The following is a 19,019-nucleotide window of genomic DNA, read 5'->3' as shown; positions in this document are numbered from 1 at the left end:
CTAGTCTGCCACCATTCAGATAATATTCTGCCTTTGTGTTTTTGCCCCCAAAATGGATAACCTCACATTTATCCACATTATACTGCATCTGCCATGTTTTTACCCACTCACCTAACCTGTCCAAGTCACCCTGCAGCTTCTTAGCGTCCTCCTCACAGCTCACACCGCCACCCAGTTTAGTGTCATCTGCAAACTTGGAGATATTACACTCTATTCCTTCATCCAAATCGTTAATGTATATTGTAAAGAGCTGGGGGCCCAGCACTGAGCCCTGCGGCACCCCACTAGTAACTGCCTGCCATTCTGAAAAGGACCCGTTTATCCCGATTCTCGGCTTCCTGTCTGCCAACCAGTTCTCTATCCATGTCAGTACAATACCTCCAATACCATGCACGTTGATTTTGTACACCAATCTCTTGTGCGGGACCTTGTCAAAAGCCTTATAAAAGTCCAAATACACCACATCCACTGGTTCTCCCTTGTCCACTCTACAAGTTACATCCTCAAAAAATTCCAGAAGATTTGTCAAGCATGATTTCCCTTTCATAAATCCATGCTGACTCGGTCAGATCCTGTCACTGCTTTCTAAATGGACTGCTATTTCATCCTTAGTGATTGATTCCAACATTTTCCCCACTACTGACGTCAGGCTAACCAGTCTATAATTACCCGCTTTCTCTCTCCCTTCTTTTTAAAAAAAGTGGCATTACATTAGCTACCCTCCAGTCCATAGGAACTGATCCAGAGTCGACAGATTGTTGGAAGATGATCACCAATGCATCCATTATTTCTAGGGCCACTTCCTTAAGTACTCTGGGATGCAGATTATCAGGACCCAGGGATTTATCGGCCTTTAATCCCATCAATTTCCCAAACACAATTTCCCACCTAATAAGGATATCCTTCAGTTCCTCATTCTCACTAGACCCACTGTCCTAGTACATTCAGAAGGTTATTTGTATCTTCCTTTGTGAAGACAGAAACAAAGTATTGGTTCAATTGGTCTGCCATTTCTTTGTTCCCCATTATAAATTCACCTGAATCCGACTGCAAGGGACCTACGTTTGTCTTTACTAATCTTTTTTTCTTCACATATCTATAGAAGCTTTTGCAGTCAGTTTTTTTGTTCCCTGTAAGCTTCCTCTCATACTCTATTTTCCCCTTCTTAATTAAACCCTTAGACTTCCTCTGTTGAATTCTAAATTTCTCCCAGTCCTCATGTTTGTTGCTTTTTCTAGCCAATTTATATGCCTCGTCCTTGGTTTTAACACAATCCTTAATTTCCCTTGTTAGCCATGGTTGAGCCACCTTCCTAGTTTTATTTTTACTCCAGACAGGGATGTACAATTGCTGATGTTCATCCAAGTGATCTTTAAATATTTGCCATTGCTTATCCACCGTCAACCCTTTAGGTATCCTCTGCCAGTCTATTCTAGCCAATTCACACCTCATACCGTCAGTTACCTTTCCTTAAGTTCAGGACCCTAGTTTCCAAATTAACTTTGTCACTCTCCCTCTTAATAAGGAATTCTACCATATTATGGTCACTTTTCCCCAAAGGACCTCACACAACAAGATTGCTAATTAGTACCTTCTCATTACACATCACCCAGTCTAGGATGGCCAGCTCCCTGGTTGGTTCCTCGACATATTGGTCTAGAAAACCATCCCTAATAAACTCCAGGAAATCCTCCTCCACCACATTGCTACCAGTTAGGTTAGCCCAATCTATATGTAGATTAAAGTCACCCATGATTACTGCTGTACCTTTATTGCACGCATCCCTTATTTCTTGTTTGATGCTGTCCCCAACCTCACTACTACTGTTTGGTGGTCAATACACAACTCCCACTAGCATTTTCTGCCCTTTGGAATTCTGCAGCTCCACCCATACCAATTCCACATTATCCAGGCTAATATCCTTCCTTACAATTGCATTGATTTCCTCTTTAACCAGCAACGCCACCCCGCCTCCTTTTCCTTTCTATCCTTTCTAAATGCTGAATACCCTTGGATATTGAGTTCCCAGCCTTGGTCACCCTGGAGCCATGTCTCCGTGATGCCAATCACATTGTATCCGTTAACTGCTATCTGCGCAGTTAATTCATCCATCTTATTCCGATTTATATGTAACCTTCAGAGCTGCTGACCAAGGGCCGTGTAGCTCTTAGTCAGACGACGCGTGCATGATGAACCGAAATGGCCTCCTTCTGCGCTGTAAATTTCTATGTTACTGCATTGGCTTGTAAATTATATGGAGCAAGTAAATCAAGACAGTTACACTAAACAGTAGAACAAGGGCTCATTGGTTTAACTAGTAAAAGGCAAATTTAGGACTGATTTTTAAGCTCTTCACACAGAAATTAACCTATTGAATGGACTCCCAGATAGTGTAGTGGGAACAAAAGAACCTGGAATTGGTTAAGAATCAACAATTCGTTATTATATGGGAGGGTATTAAGATCATTGATGAATGGGCCAAGTGGCCTCCTTCGTTCATAATTATCTTGTTACATCTTCAGTATACTTTTTATATTGTGCCAGTAAATAAGCCCCTGACAATTTAAGTGAGAGGGTTTCAGTTGTTGAATCAAGGAGGTATCAGATAACCTAAAAGTCTCAATTTTTAACAGAAGTTAGAATAGCACCGCACCATATTTTAATAGAATGAAAATTGGCCAAATGGTTTCAAAACTGCATGCACACCGGCGGTTCCAAACATGCATGCGTCTAGCTGCAGACTCAATCTTGCTTTACCTCTGGAGAGGGTCAGGGGATCGGAGGACGGGGTGGTGGAAAAGAGGAGCCCGGAGACAGGGAGAGGAGTGGTGCTTGGCGAGGGGGGAAGAGGAGAGGTGGTCATGAACTTGGGGTAGAAGTTCATGAACTCCTTGGACGTTAAACCATGGACAGAACATTAGGGATGCGGGAAGAACATGATCCAGATGGGAAAACAGATCACATTCCGCACACCCCCCCCCCATCCCCCCTGTAGATCACCTGCTGCGTTGCTTATGTGGAGTCAGATGAGATGCTATTTTATATTTATGCAATGTAGGAGATAACATCTACGCCACTGATTTAGTGATTAAATAAATGTAATTCTAATTATCTTGTATTGTGGGTTTTTGCTCGTGTCTTCAAGTACCAATTTCACAATTCCATTAATTATTCTATGAAAACCATAATGAGGGGTATCTATGTACATCTCCAGTTTTAAAGCCAAGGATACAAACCAAGATGTTCAAGTTAGATTTCTGGGGACAGAGTTTTCCTGCTGTAATTTCAGAAGATAATAAATCCCAGCGAAATAGTTGCTTCTCCACAACACCCACTGATGATCTGCCAGGAGATCAGAACACCTGTGGAAATTACCGGTGTTATTTAGTAATAGGTACAAAAATGGTATCCAACCACACCAGGGGTGATCCTACACTTTGGCAGCACTGGGCGCTGGTCCCTGACTTTTGTAGAACTCCAGTGGGGATGCAGGCACTTTACGCGTGGTGTCAGATGGGGAAGAAATTTTTGGTTTAGCATCATGGTGGAGGGGAAACACGAGGTTTGGCTCACTGGCATCTGTCAGCATTGATGAGAAGGGGAAGGTCTGCTAGTACCAGGACTGGCAGTATTAATTTGTAACTCGAGATCTCTGCAAACATGAAACTTGATATTTTCAAATTGGTTCCTGGACGGGTGTGCACCTGTCTTTCTCCATTTCAGTCGCTCCCTCTTACAAGTATTAGAATGTTTTTATTTCATTAAAAAAAGTAACAGAGGTTATTTGCTTTCAAAATTCAAAAACATTTTTAGGGTAAAGAATCTCAGTTTCGTGTGCTTTGAGGTTTATATTTGGAAATCAACAGATGTGTGATCAATATAGTTTGCTATATTCCCACAAACAACCTATTTAAGAAACAGATTATAAATTTTACCTGAAAGTTGTCCTCCAAATAAATGGTGCAGTCTTGGAAATTGTGCACAGTGCAGATGATCAGACTGTATAACCTGCCTGCAGCAAGCAGCGTCACTGCTTTGGGCAAAAGTATCAATGTAAGAACTTGCATTTATATAACAACTTTCATAATCTCAGGATGTTCCAAAGCACTCAATAGCCAATGTATTATTTTTTTGAAGTCCAGTCATTGTAATCTATGGAAACATGGCAGTTAATTTGAATACAGCAAGTATAAGTGACTGGATATATTTCAGTGAAATAAAATGTTGACGTTTCCTGGCCCTAACAATCTCCTTTTCATCATAGACTTCCAGTCCCTGTACACCTCCATCAGGTCCTCCACCTCTTCAGTGAACATAGGCCCAGTCTCCATCCACCTGCACACTCCTCCGCCTGGCTGAGCTTGTTCTTACATTGAACAATTTCTCCTTGGACTCCCCTCCCTCAACCTTTTGCAGTACATTGATCAGTGACGCTTCCTGCTCTCGCCACAAACTGAAAAATATCAACTTTGCTTACAATTTCATCCCTTCCTCCAGCTCAGTCTCTTTCCCTTCCTTGACTTCTCTATCTCCATTTCTGATAGGCTGTCAACCAATATCGACTAAGCCCACCAACTCCCAACAGCCTGCTTCCTGCAAGAACTCTTCCATTCTCCCAGTTTCTTCTTCACATCTGCTCTGACAATGCACCTTCCACACCAGTTTTTCTTTTACTTCAACTAAGGATTCTCCTCCACTGAGACAGGACCTTTGATATTCCTGTCCCATTTCCCACCACTTTTGCACTCTCACCCTCCCAGAAACAGTGATGTGCCCCCCTTGTCTTCATCCCACTAGCCTCCACATTCAATGGATCATGCTCTGCCATTTCCTCCAAACACATTTTCCCCTCTTTCAGCATTCCGAAGGCTCTCCAATCACCCCCAACACCCGCTCCCCTTCCAACATGCAAGCGCAGGAATTGCAACACCTGTCCTTTCACCTCCCTTCCCAGGGCCTAAACACTCCTAGGTGAAACAGCGATTTACTTGTACTCTCAATTTAGTATGTTGCATTTTCTGCTCAAGGTCTCCTCTACATTGGGGAGACAATGTAGATTGGTTGCTTGTCATTTTAATTCTCCGTCCCACTCTGATCTCCTACACCTGTTCCAATGAAGCTCAACAGAAGCTCGATGAACAGCACCTCATCTTTCCATTAGGCACTTAAAACATCCCAACTCAACATTGATTTCAACAACTATAGATCAGAACCACTGCTTTTTTTCTCTCCAGACAGCAGGTGCTGGTAATGAAGTGGCTGCTGCCATTTACAGTTCCTCTAGGCTCATCTTTTGTTTCTTTACGTCCTATTACCAACCCCATTTGCCTCACACCATTATCTCTTTCTCTTCACTGATGCTGCCTGACCAGCTGAGTATTTCCAGTATTGTTCTGCATCTAAACAACCAAGGCCAAGCCCATGCTTTTGGGACAGACTTAAGTTTTCAATTAAAACTTTAAAATGAAGGTATTAAAATCAGTGAAGAAAATGATGAAATATGTAATTTTGATTTTCAAACTGTTTAAAACCTTAGTTTGCACGAGAAATTTCAGTTACTGAAAAAAAGACAAAAAAATCAGCAAGTGATTGAAGAATTTTATACAGCGACTAACAAAAGCAGTGATCAGAAAGCGTACTGACAGACTGGAAAGAGGACACGTATGGGAATGCCTATTCAATTTTCGGTAGAAGGAATGCAGTGATGTGTTAACAATGTAACCCATACCAACATTAAAATGTTTATTTCCAACTAGTTTCCATTTCCTAACTTAGTATTTTATCAGCCAAGGTTGACAGTAGAGATCTTAATGTGGTAAATGGGACACAGTTTAACTATTATGAGAAGCATATTTACTGCAGCAAAGCTTAGGAGTAAAGCATTTTTATTTTTGGTTTCATTCCACCTTTCACTACTTTAACTGAATTCATTATTTTACTAAGCCCTGGTTCGGCTACTCGGTAATAAGTCTGGCATTGTACTTAATAAATGGCTCAAGAAGGATAATATAATGGCCCATCATTTTGGGTCTTCCAACTGCATGCTGAAACCTAAGTTACCTCAATGATTCCCATATGCCATGTTTCTGATCTCAACTATGCCACTATGGGAAGAAAACACTGCAAAAGAGAAAAATTGGACAACCAAGCTGCTGTTGCACACCTAACACCCAGCTAAGCAGCAGTAAAGGCCTTGGAGCAGGTTTGTAACCAGTACTCTTGGCTAGGAAAGACAAGATTACACTAAGAGAAAGAGAAAATAAACATTTTTAGTGGTGAAATATTTACGTATAAAAAATACCTAGCTTTGGCATACAATGGAACATATAGCAGCAGAAGGAGCCAAAATCTAAAAATATTAAGCCACAAGCCAGTGGTTGTAAATCCCATCTTGTTCAACAGTCTCAAATCATGGATGATCTTTAGACACACCAATGTACACATGTACAATTTAAAAATTGGTGTAATTAAAAAAGGCCAAGTCAGTCCAATAGATAACATGTACATGTGACATCATATCATTGCCCAAAATATAAGAGCATCTACAATAATAACTTGTATTACAGGTTACAGTTGACCCTGAGGAAAGAAAAAAATGAATGCAGAGATGCTTCATGTAGTGGTGCTGAATCTAGTTACATTTTATATATAAAGCAGAATTGAATTGAAATTTTCAGTCCTTGACAGGTCATTTCAAAATACACTGTACCTTTATATCATTCCATGTGATCTCAATGCTTCTTGATTTATTTGTGCATTAACAAAATGAACCCTGGCAGCTGACTAACCCAGAATTGTTGAGCAAACCTCTACCTTTCCTCAAACTTAAATGAAGTCAACAATGGAACAGTACCTCATGGTTATTTGACATTGCAACATTCTGCAAACTTAAACCAAACTCGACATGTAGATGACATTTTCAGTGCCTGCAAATACATAGCTTAGCAGAAAACAAAATAATGTTCATCAGTAGACCTTTTAATTACGTGTCAAAATTAGGAATGAGAATAGACAAGGTTTCTAACCAATCAGTAAATAATTAGAACTTATTTAATTTTGTTTTCTTTGTAAAGAAGGGAAAACAATAATTAACAGTACATCATGGCATATTTCAGGGTCAGATTAGAAGCACCAATACACAAGGGAATGTTTTGTGGAACCAGCATTTTACACAAATGACAATGTTTAGAGTTAATTAAATTCCAAGTTTCCAACCATTATCTCAAGCTACAGTATGGTGCTGATGCACAAAAAATTATGCTTCAGTTAAAAATATTGTACCACCGACACCAAATTCATTTTATTTTTAATTTAAAGCTAGTGTAGTTTTGCCATTTTTAAAAGTTGATTTTAAACTCTCAAAACCCTTTTGTCTAATCCCATCATCCGAACATTGAATAAGTCAGTTATCTGTGGATAACTCGGCACATTAGTATTGTGTGTGTGTATCCATATCCTTTCACAACCAGTGGAACTCAGTCTCTTCAGCTGGTTGACACCGGTTTCCTCAAAACAGCTCCAGCAGATTTGCACGACCCCAGACAATACCAGTCAGTAAATTAATGGCACACAGTGGAAAGTTCATTGCATCTTCCCCGTCACAGTCAGCAGCAGGAAGAGCTGTGCTTCTTCCCTCGATTTAGATTCACCGTGTCCGTTTGCATGAAACTGTCAGATCTATCATCGGCAGCAAGAACACGACGAACAGCCTCTTCAAAGGCCACTGCAACATTGGTGGCATCTTTTGCACTAGTTTCAAAATAAGGATGGTTGCCGTTATCTTTGCACCAAGCTTGAGCCTCTTCTGCTGAAACCTGCCTCTCACTGACATCAATTTTATTACCTAGAACCACAAATGGGAAATTATCTGGCTCCTTGACATCTGCATAGTAGATGAATTCCTTTTTCCAATTGCCCAAATTTTGGAAGCTCTGGTGATCATCCACACTAAAAGTAAGGAGGCAACAATCTGAGCCTCGATAAAATGGTGTCCGAAGGCTCCTAAACCTCTCTTGACCAGCAGTGTCCCATATCTGCATCGTCACATAATGTCCATCTACTTCCAAATCTTTATTTAGAAACTCGACTCCTATTGTATGAAACAGATGTATATCAAATTTATTGGTCACATATCTGTTCATGAGCGAACTTTTTCCTACTCCACCATCTCCCAGTAGGATCACCTTCAGCAGGGTTGATTTTCCAGCCATGGTAGCCTCAAATGTTTTAAATTACGAAATCAAAATAGCCTATAACAAAACACACAACACAGGTGTTCATCATATATATGGAATAGATGGCAAAGATTAGAAACATAAGCAAAAGTGACCACTACAGAGTGCTGGTACATTTTGATGTTAGTAATGTTTCAATCTGTCAGTCTATCATTAACACTTGTTGGACTTGGGGAGGGGGGGGGGGGGGGCAGGGGGCGTGTGAAAGCACTTATTCAGAGGGAGGGGATTGGGGGGGGGGGGGGGGGGAGGGGGGGGGAAATCAAATTACTCCACATCACTGATGAACCGCTAAGCAGTTAGGCCGAAATATTTTATCGTCACTTGGTCATCTCATCATTTGGCTACAGGGACATGGGATGGCGATAACCTCTAAGTTCAATGCATTAATTTACACACAATTTTGGTGCAGGCACATTTTAAAATGTATGTGAACACCAAATAATTGGACAGTATGGATAATGGATAAAGATAACCCTACTAACGGAAAGCTCATTCTTAAAAATCATTTTGGATAGAGCAAAATATGGGGTTAGTTTCTGGCTTGCTCAATGTTAAAATTGGAAGCACGAGTTGCAAACAAGTTCTGTTAAGTTTAACAAAAATATTATACAGGTTATCAATGCAACATACAGAGTGTTTGCATGACTGTATACAATGGTCTCAGACTCACTGGGGAAATTAGAGGTAGCACTCCTACTGAAGACATGGAAACAGCTGGATTGTATCAGCAGTACTCATTTTGAAAAGGGATTCAGCACCTGAAGATAGTTAGGAAGTTTAAAATCTAGACTATTAAATGTAATGGCATAACATGCTAAAATATTTAGACGGCAGGAGAAAAAAATCTTTGTGACAAGATATAAATATTCTCTGGTTCAACATACTTTTGTTTTTGTGAACACATTTTACCAAATTCATGTATATGATCTGTACAGATTGACTGAAAATCTGCTACAGCAGAATGATAAAGTAGTTTCAGTTTACAAACAGCAATGCAATACACGTTTTCTTAACACCATACTCTTAACAGCCGACAGTGAAAGTCTGAACCAACCCAAATCTTGTAAAGACCCCATTTCTCCATCATGTGATACAAAGCCAAACGTCCAAGTTCTGACCAGAATATACAAACACTTATGGAAAAGTAAACTTAAAAAGTTGAATATAGATTCATAGATATGATACACTCAATTCACTTTGAACCTGCTCTATCATAGAATCATAGATATTTACAGCACGGAAGGAGGTCATTCAGCCCATCATGTGTGTCGGCCGACAAAAAGCTATCCAGCCTAATCCCACTTTCCAGCTCTTGGTCCATAGCCCTATAGGTTATGGCACTTCAAAAATCTGGTGAGGGTTTCTGCCTCTACCACCCTTTCAGGTAGTAAGTTCCAGACCCCTACCACCCTCTGGGTGAAAAAAATTCCCCTCAAATCCCCTTTAAATCTCCCACCAATTATCCTGTACTTTAAATCGATGGCCCCTGGTTGTGGACCCCTCTGCTAAGGGACATGATCTGAACCCATAATCTATGTTTGGACATGATTCTGAACCCTTCAAGTTGGTGTTACAATCTTGAAACAAACTTCTATAGCAATCGGTTATTTTCTCTCTAAAATACCATGTCTCTAAATAAAATCTTTCTTCTTGTTACATGACTCTACCCTAGAGTGCTTACATCATAAAGGCTGTACCCGTCATGCCAATCATGAGATTACCAACTCGTGACTCAACTTTTTAAACATACATTTACGTAAGTCTATGTTAAGTTTCACCTTTATCTCTTCCATATATGTTTACATTAGTAAGAACCATGGTAAACTAATGCAAATGAGACTTGGTCACTGAAATCAAAAGCATTTCAAGATTAAAACTGCATGACAAATTATGTATTTTAAATTTGTAAAGTAATCCCAACTTTCAAAAGGACTATAAAACGCTGAAGGTTTATTCATTCCAAGGTCACCTGGACCCTTTAGGTCACAAACACCATACAAAACCACTCTGGCCCTACAAATTTATATATACAATCCCCAAACACAAACTTTAGAACAAAATCATACTTCAGTTAAGAAATTGTTCCCCACCTCTTACACAATGCACAAATGTGAACACTTTCAGCTTTTATATTTTAGCAAATTAATGTTTAGATGAAATATTTAAGTTAGAAAGCGCTACAGAAACTGAAAAATAGCCAGTCAATATTGCTTACCTTTTCAGATTAATGCATCATTAGATTTCTGTGTAAAAAAAAAAGTTAAGTTGAAAAAAAAGTTGTGTGAATTATATTATCGTTTAATGAGCATTTTGAAAAGCCTCCACTGTTGTATATATTTATACATAGTGCTAATTCAATCTAGAATCTAAATTTGTTTGTAACATGGTCAAACTAAAAATTCTGAGCTGTTCAGCAGCAGCACATGAAGTCAGGATTTTGTTCCAAGTCCCACACAACTTAACTGAGATCAACATTCACCCACCCCTAATAGGTAAATGCTTAGCATCAGCCATGGCTCAGTTGGTAGCACTTTCGATATACGAGTCAGGTGGTTATATAGGTTCAAATCTGGACCAGCACAAAATCTAGGCCAACACTCCAATGCAGTACTGGAGGAGTGCTGCAGTTTGAGGCATCGTCTTTCAGATGGAGACGTTAAACTGTGGCTCCGTCTGCTCTCAGGTGGATGTAAAAGATGCCATGGCACTATTTTGAAGAAAAGCAGGGGAGCTCCCCCTGGTATCCTAGCCAATATTTATCCCTCAACTATCACTGAAACAGTTTATCTGGTCACCATATTGCTGTTTGCAGGACCTTGCTGTGAGCGAATTGACTGCTGTTTCCTATATTACAACAGTGACTACACTAAATACTTAATTGGCTATAAAGCACTGAGACATAGAGATTGAAAGAGGCGCCATATAAATGCAAGGCTTTTAAGTGATTTACTTGCTCAGTGTCAGCAAGTCTCACTTTTCCAGTTTTACAGGTTTGCTATTCCACTACTTATCTGGAAGTTTTTTTTCTTGGTATAATGAAACATACTAATCTCATTAAGTATATAAATTGGTCCTAAATAAACATAAATCACATCTTGCACAATGCTGTATATTTAAGCAAATATCCTGTACACCTTCCTACAGCAGATTAAAAACCTCAAAGAATCTAGTGAATATTCACTATAGTCCATCTTCACAGTAAAATAATTAAAGCCCATATATTATTTGTTATTGTAGGAATGTGATTAAATACATTAAAATATTGAGTGCTATATGACTGATTAGTCTGTGGTAATAGTCTGCATTACTGGCTGCACAATTAGTACAGACCAGCTGCTTGAACCACAGAAAAAGGCGAGAAAAGAGAATTACGTTTATGCCCAGTCGGATTCCAAACCTGCTTTAATTTTCATTAGCTTTATCTACCCTTTGCACTTCACCAGTTCTGATCAGATTGCTTGCATCCCATAGAATTACACAGCACAGAAGGCTGCCATTCACACCATGTTTCATTCATGCATGTCAGCACAGGCACCATGGGCCAAATGGCCGCCTTCTGTGCTGTGTAATTCTTGGTGCAAGTTTCATCAGAAACTTGGTCTAATGGAAACTATCATTTTGTAGTGAACACAAGTTAAAAGTACTGGAAGAAAGCCTGAACTGTAACGGGCACTGATCGTACAGATTAGCACATGAATGTTCACTTCTGCAAATCATATAATCCATTGTCAGTTATTTAGATATGGTGTGGGTTATGAGTCATATTGCTGAGAATCAGAGTTTGGAATAATGCCTACAAAATATAACTCATTGCCAGCCTAAAATACAAAATTATTTCAAAAGCAAATATTGCTCATGTAGCAATATTGAAATAAGATCAGATATTTACTATCAGCTCCCATTTTAAAAATACAAAAATTCAGTCATCACAAATTTCAAACTAACATTTTATGTACTTGTAATATAAAAAACATTGCAATTATAGGTGTATGGTATGCAACCTTGCTACGCAACACTTAACTACTTCATTCCAGCACCTGACTGTTGCTTTTCTACACTTCTACAACACAGACATTTCCTATATAACTTTCTGCCCAATCACCTGCAAGCAGACTGAAGACATTGAAAATTGATCTTCCCACCAGGTCTGCATATTTCATTTGTAAAAATGATCTTGTGTGACAACTTTCTTTACAGACAAGAACTGTAATGGAATGAATGGAAGGGTCCTAAGTTCCACTCCCACCCATTTTGCACAAGGAGGCATGTACTGGTGATGGGAGAAATTATATATTTAATACTGGGGAATAGCTCAGTCTACACACTGTTGGTCTCAGCACTCTACTACTCAGCCAATATGTGAAGTTGTAACACTCTGTATAACACAAGTTAATTACTGATGAGGGAGGTCATTCAACCATCTTAATTAATTAATCCAGAAGCTCCCTCAAGCCCTCAACTATTCGAGTTTACCCCTCCATCCCCCTCATTGGGGAGTCCTTTTCTTGAGTTGATCAGTGAAAAATTTCTTAATAACCATCTTAAATTTGCCTTTTACTAGTTTGATAGTCAATAAAATCTGATCATGTCCTCTGACTTATATTCTACTACATTGGCTATTGGTTTGGTGGATTGTTGCATTAGCTGGAATATGTTAAACATCAAGAAAAGGATTCTTAAGTCTCTTATCCTTAGCTATTTCAACACCATTCACTGCAGGTGCTGCTCATTTATTCTGGTTATGTGCAGTACCTTGCATTAAACTGCATCTGCCCTTGATCTGTCTACGTACTTGTTTGGCCAACATTAATTTCTGAGCTGTTTCCGCTGATGCTACTGCCCCTCCCAGGTTGGTATCAGCAAATCTGACCACTTTACATTTGAGTTTCATTTACATGATGCACTGCAGCAACTTGCCATGGCATCTTCGGCAACACCTCCCAAACCCACGACCTCTACCACCAAAAGGGTAGCAGGCACATGGCATCATCTGCAAGTTCCCCTCCAATTCACTCTACTCAGTATTTCCCCCATCCTCACTTCCAACATGGGTCCCAATGAGTAATCCTTTTCTACCCCTCAGCCAGTTTCTTGTCCTTTCCCAGGGATTTCCCCGAATATCTACCACCGAGTTTGACTAACAGCCTTTCACGTAAGGCTTGGTCAAATGCCTTTTGGAAGCTTGGGTATTTTACGTATGGATTTTCTCAGTCTATTACTTCCTTAAAGTCGAGGAAGTTGGTCAGGTATTATTTTCCTCTCTGGGTCAAAATCCTGGAACTCCCTTACAGCACTGTTGGGAGTACCTTCTCCACATAGCTATGTTGACTATTATTTTTGCTATTTGTTCATGGGATATGGGTATCCCTGGCAAGGCCAGCATTTATTGCCCATCCCCAATTGTCCGAGGTGGTGATGAGGAACCATCTTCTTGAACTGCTGCAGTCCATGTGGGGAAGGTACTCCCAACAGTGCTGTAAGGGAGTTCCAGGATTTTGACCCAGTGACGATGAAGGAACGGCTATATTTCGAAGTCAGGATGGTGTGTGAATTGGAGGGAAACTTGCAGATGATGGTGTTGCCATGTGCCTGCTACCCTTGTCCTTTTGGTGGTAGAGGTCGCGGGTTTGGGAGGTGTTGCCAAAGATGCCTTGGCAAGTTGCTGCAGTGCATCTTGTAGATGGTACACGCTGTAAGCCACGGTATACGGTGGAGGGAATTTATGTTTAAGGTGTTGGATGAGGTTCCAATCAAGTGGGCTGCTTCATCCTGGATGGTGTTGAGCTTCTTGAGTGTTGTTGGAGCTGCACTAATCCAGGCAAGTGGAAAGTATTCCATCACATGCCTGACTTGTGCCTTGTAGATGGTGGAAATTCTTTGGGGGAAATGAAGAGGAGACACATTCGCCACAGAATACCCAGCCTCTGGCTGGCTCTTGTTGCCACAGTATTTATGTGGCTGGTCCAATTAAGTTTCTGGTCAATAGTGACCCCCAGGATGTTGATGGTGGGAGATTTGGCGATGGTAATGCCATTGAATGCCACTTGTTGGAAATGGTCATTGCCTGGCACTTAAGTGGCAAGTAACAGTCACACCACACATCAGCCCAAGCCTGAATGTCGTCCAGGTCTTGCTGCCTGTGGACATGGATTGCTTCATTATCTGAGTTGCTGCGAACAGCACTGAACACTGTGCAGCGAACATCCCCACTTCTGATCTTATGATGGAAGGAAGGTCATTAATGAAGCAGCTGAAGATGGTTGGGCCTAGGACACTGCCCTGAGGAACTCCTGCAGACATGTCCTGGGGCTGGGATGATTGACCTCCAACCACCACTTTCCTTTGTGCTAGGTATGACTCCAGCCAGGAGGATTTTTCCCAATTCCCACTGATTTCAGTTTTACTAGGGCTCCTTGTTGCCACATTCGGTCACATGTTGCCTTGATGTCAAGGGCGAAGGCACACTCACGTCACCTCACGAATTCAACTGTTTTGTCCATGTTTAGACCAAGGCTGTAATGAGGTCTGGAGCCTAGTGGCCCTGGCAGAACCCAAACTGGGCATCGGTGAGCAGGTTATTGACGAGTAAGTGCCGCTTGATAGCACTGTTGACACCTTCCATCACTTTGCTGATGGAGAGTAGACTAATGGGACAGTAATTGACCGGATTGGATTGGTCCTGCTTTTTGTGCACAGGACATATCTGGGCAGTTTTCCACATTGACAGATAGATGCCAGTGTTGCAGCTGTATCGGAACAGCTTGGCTAGAGGCACGGCTAGTTCTGGAACACAGCTCTTCAGCATGACAGCCAGGATGTTGTCGGGGCCCATACCCTTTGCTGTATCCAGTGTGTTCAGCCGTTGCTTGATATCACGTGGAGTGAATCAAATTGGCTGAAGAATGGCTTCTGTGATGGTGGGGACCTCAGGAGAATGCCTATATGGATCATCCTTGTCTTTTGCACTCATGTGCTGGGCTCTACCATTGAGGATGGACATATTCATGGAACCTCCTTCTCCTGTTAGTTGTTTAATGGCCCACTACCATTCATGATTGGACGTGGCAGGACTGCAGAGCTTTGATCTGATCCATTGATTGTGGGATTCTTAGTCCTGTCTATGGCATGCTGCTTCTGCTTTTTAGCATGCATGCCGTCCTGTGTTGCAGCTTCCCCAGGTTGGCACCTCATTTTTAGGTACGCCTGGTGCTGCCCCTGGTGGCATACTCTTCTGCACTCCTCATTGAACCAGGGTTCGTCCCCTGGCTTGATGGTACTGGTAGAGTGAATATGCCAGGCCATGAGGTTACAGATTGTGTTGGAATACAATTCTGCTGCTGCTAATGGGCAGTTTTGAGTTGCTAGATCTGTTCTGAATCTATCCCATTTAGCACGGTGGTAGTGCCACACATGATGGAGGATATCCTCAGTATGACGACAGGACTCAGTCTCCACAATGACACTGCGGTGGTCACTGCTACCAATGCTGTAATGGACACGTAGATTGGTGAGGATGAGGTCAAGTAGGTTTCTCTCTCGTGTTGGTTCTCACCACCTGTCGCAGGACCAGTCTGGCAGCTATGTCCTTCAGGACTCGATCAGCTTGGTCAGCAGTTGTGCTACCGAGCCACTCTTGGGTGATGGACATTGAAGTTCCCCACCCAGAGTACACTCTTTGCCCTTGCTACTCAGTGCTTCTTCCAAATGGTGTTCAACATGGAGGAGTACTGATTCATCAGCTGAAGGAAGGCAGTAGGTGGTAATCAACAGGAGGTTTCCTTACCCATGCTTGACCTGAAACCATGAGACTTCATGGGGTCCGGAGTCAATGTTGAAGACTCCCAAGGTCACTCCCTCCTGACTGTATACTACTTTGCCACCACCTCTGGTGGATCTGTCCTGTCGGTGGGACAGGACATACCCAGGGAGGAGCCAGGGACATTGGAAGAAAGGTATGATTCTGTGAGTATGACTATGCCAGGCTGTTGCTTGACTAGTCTGTGGGACAGCTCTCCCAATTTTGGCACAAGTCCCCAGATGTTGGTGAGGAGGACTGGGCTGGGTGTGCCGTTGTTGTGTCCGTAGCCAAGATCGATGCCGGATGGTCCGTCCGGTTTTATTGTTCTTATTGTTTCTCGTAACGGTTTGTTACAACTGAGTGGCTTGCTAGGTTACTATTGTACAGACCCTCAAATTTACTCCTGATAACACATACAAATAATTAAAGTGAGACCAATGCACCTGTACTTGTTTTATCAGCCTTTGAATACAAGCACCACACAGGCCTGTTTCCAATCTGCTGGTACATCTCCAGTGTCTCCCTCATAATGGGTTTCAGTGACTCACAAACACCTCCCTATTCTCTTCAGCACTCTGGGATAAATACCATCCATTCCCGATTTGTTTTGAGCCCTTTTAGCTTCTATCGGACTGTATCTCGTTTGTATTGAAGTTATTGATTTTACTTTGGTTACCTCAGGGGAGGACATGTTATTTATTTCTTGCCTTATCAATACTTTGAGGAGGTAATCATCCAGACTATTTTCTTATGTTTATCCTCAATTTCAATTATATTTGCACCTTTTGTGGTTGTCACTGCTTCTGACTGTCCTCCTACTGCTTTAGCATTGAAAGAATGTTTTTACTGTGAAGTTTAGCCTCTGATATGCTTTTGTTCTGCCCCTTTAACTTGTTTCTACATATTATAATCACCCCAGTGAATTTCTTTCCCTTTGCAGGATCGGTAGTTGTCATTTTTCCCTCTTTATATTGCTTTTAATTTGTTAATCCATTGAGTCAATTTGTTTCATCTGAGCTTGTTGATGTGACATTTATCCTGCATGCTGAGTGGTATCTTGTCTTCTACTGAAGTGCTGAACTTCAGCCTATTATATATTTTGCAAATACCAGAAAACAACGTAATCTGCACACTGCTTATGTATCTCTCAGCATCTCTCTCAGCCAACATCTGAGGATGCCTGGGAACGGTCCTTAGTCAGGAAGTTAGAGTGAGGAGGAACATAATCCATTTGATATACTATATTATGTAAAATCATGTGCAACAGAGCAGCATGGTGGCACGCCCTTTTAGAACAGTAATGCAAAAAACATGGGACACAGGTTTCCAATCCCAGCCATACCACCTTTGGAGCATCAGAATTCCCCTAAAGGAAGGAAGGAAAACATGGGAGGAAGATCATCCCAAGCCACTCTTGAATTGTGTTTCAGAACAGTATTGGAAGACACCTTGGAGCAGGTAACCTGCATGACTGCCCATTTTGCTAGCAGTGGATGCTGCACAATTCAAGCACAAAATATGAATGATATATTTTACAATTTTACAACTGCACATTTCTTCTGTCTACAAAATCTTCAATCCCTTTAAATTTGTCAACTTTGTATTAAAAATTCCCATTTCCACATTTATAATGACAGCTATCCATGTAAACATATACTGTAATTCCACCCTTCCACAGTGCTGGCATCTCAGTTTTTGATTCTCCAGATCATCTGGTCAATTACCTTATTGCTATTTTTGGAACCTTGCTACGTTTGCCTTCATTACAAAAATGACTGCACTTCAAAAGTACTTCATTGGCTGTGAGGCACTTGAGCATCTTGAGGTTATCAAAATCACTACATAATTGCAAGCTCTTCCGTCCTTCCGCTGGCCCCTCATTTTGTACCACAGAAAACACCTGTGCTCTAACCAACTCTACTTCCAAATTGATATAAACTTCTTTATTCCGCTATACAAATAATCAAATCTAAGTATTACAAAACTAAGGGCAGAATATATGACTTTAAAATGAGAACTGAATTACATTTGCACACCTTGTCCAAATTAGTCCTGGTCCCCAAACTCAGCGTCACCCAAAGACTACACTTGGTCCTGACTCCGTGTGCAATGCCGAAAGGAGATTGACGAGTACAGGGTATTACTCTTAGCGAACAAAAGTGGTTACCTATAGAAGTCATCACTGGAACTTTCCCAACTAAAATTCTCAATGTGCAAGACTAGAAAACAAAACTGTTTACATTCGACTCCTGTTAATCCTAAGTAATTTAACTCAAATAATCTGTTCATTTTTTTCCTCCCATGCTATTTTACTTGAATTGCTTAATTCAATTTTTATGCATGTTTCTATGATCCTCCAAATGTAGGAATACAACATAACTGGTGAGAAGATTCTAACCAGAATGTCAGCTGTAAAATTAGTGCAGCTGATACACTGGACCTTGCAGCAATGAAAACGTACTTAAAAATGACAATATTGCCTCAATAGCCAGGTATATACTTTGTAGAACACTCATTCCCAACTCTGATGAGACCCACCAACCTTTTTCAGAATTTCCATTCTCACCAGTTATGTATTCATCTTTGCCTACTGCCATAGCAGAGATCAGATGAAATTACTAAGGAAACTAGGATGATTATAACCAGAGTTTAGAGTCAGATTAGAGGGGAGCAGGATCAGCCAAGTCTTGATGCACTGTCTTAGTCTCCACAGTGGAACTAACGCAATCCAACTTGACATACCTGTCTGGAGTCATTTCAAAACTTGAAATGACTCTCGAGGAGAGCATGCTGGGAGATCTCAGAGTGCAGTAATCATGACCATCTTTAAAAAAGGAGACAAGTCCGCCTGCGGCAACTAAAGAGGAATCTCCGTTATCAGCCACTGGGAAGGTCATCGCTAGAATCCTCCTCAACCGTCTTCTCCCTGTGGCTGAGGAGCTCATCCCGGAGTCACAGTGCGGATTCCGTCCATTACAGGGTAC

General features: G+C 41.1%; 1 protein-coding gene across 8 annotated transcripts in view; it reads right to left on the bottom strand.

Moving 5' to 3' along the window:
• Positions 1-5,580: 5,580 nt before the first annotated feature.
• rab9a (RAB9A, member RAS oncogene family) overlaps positions 5,581-19,019 on the bottom strand; it is a 90,852-nt gene continuing 77,413 nt past the window's right edge. For 5 of the 8 annotated variants that reach the window (XM_070893889.1, XM_070893890.1, XM_070893887.1 and 2 more), the window contains exons 2-3: positions 10,453-10,480; positions 5,581-8,249 (exon numbers count right to left, since the gene is read on the bottom strand). In XM_070893889.1, coding sequence (XP_070749990.1) covers positions 7,605-8,210 — 606 coding nt within the window. In that variant the 5' untranslated portion in view covers positions 8,211-8,249; positions 10,453-10,480 and the 3' untranslated portion in view covers positions 5,581-7,604. Of the gene's footprint in view, positions 8,250-8,907; positions 9,129-10,452; positions 10,481-19,019 lie in introns of those variants that run through there. The other 3 variants (XM_070893893.1, XM_070893891.1, XM_070893892.1) reach the window with 2 other exon arrangements.

This window comes from Pristiophorus japonicus, chromosome 11 (genome assembly GCF_044704955.1).
Source record: "Pristiophorus japonicus isolate sPriJap1 chromosome 11, sPriJap1.hap1, whole genome shotgun sequence".
NCBI classification, from domain to species: domain Eukaryota; kingdom Metazoa; phylum Chordata; class Chondrichthyes; family Pristiophoridae; genus Pristiophorus; species Pristiophorus japonicus.
This window is presented reverse-complemented; position numbering and strand designations above follow the sequence as displayed.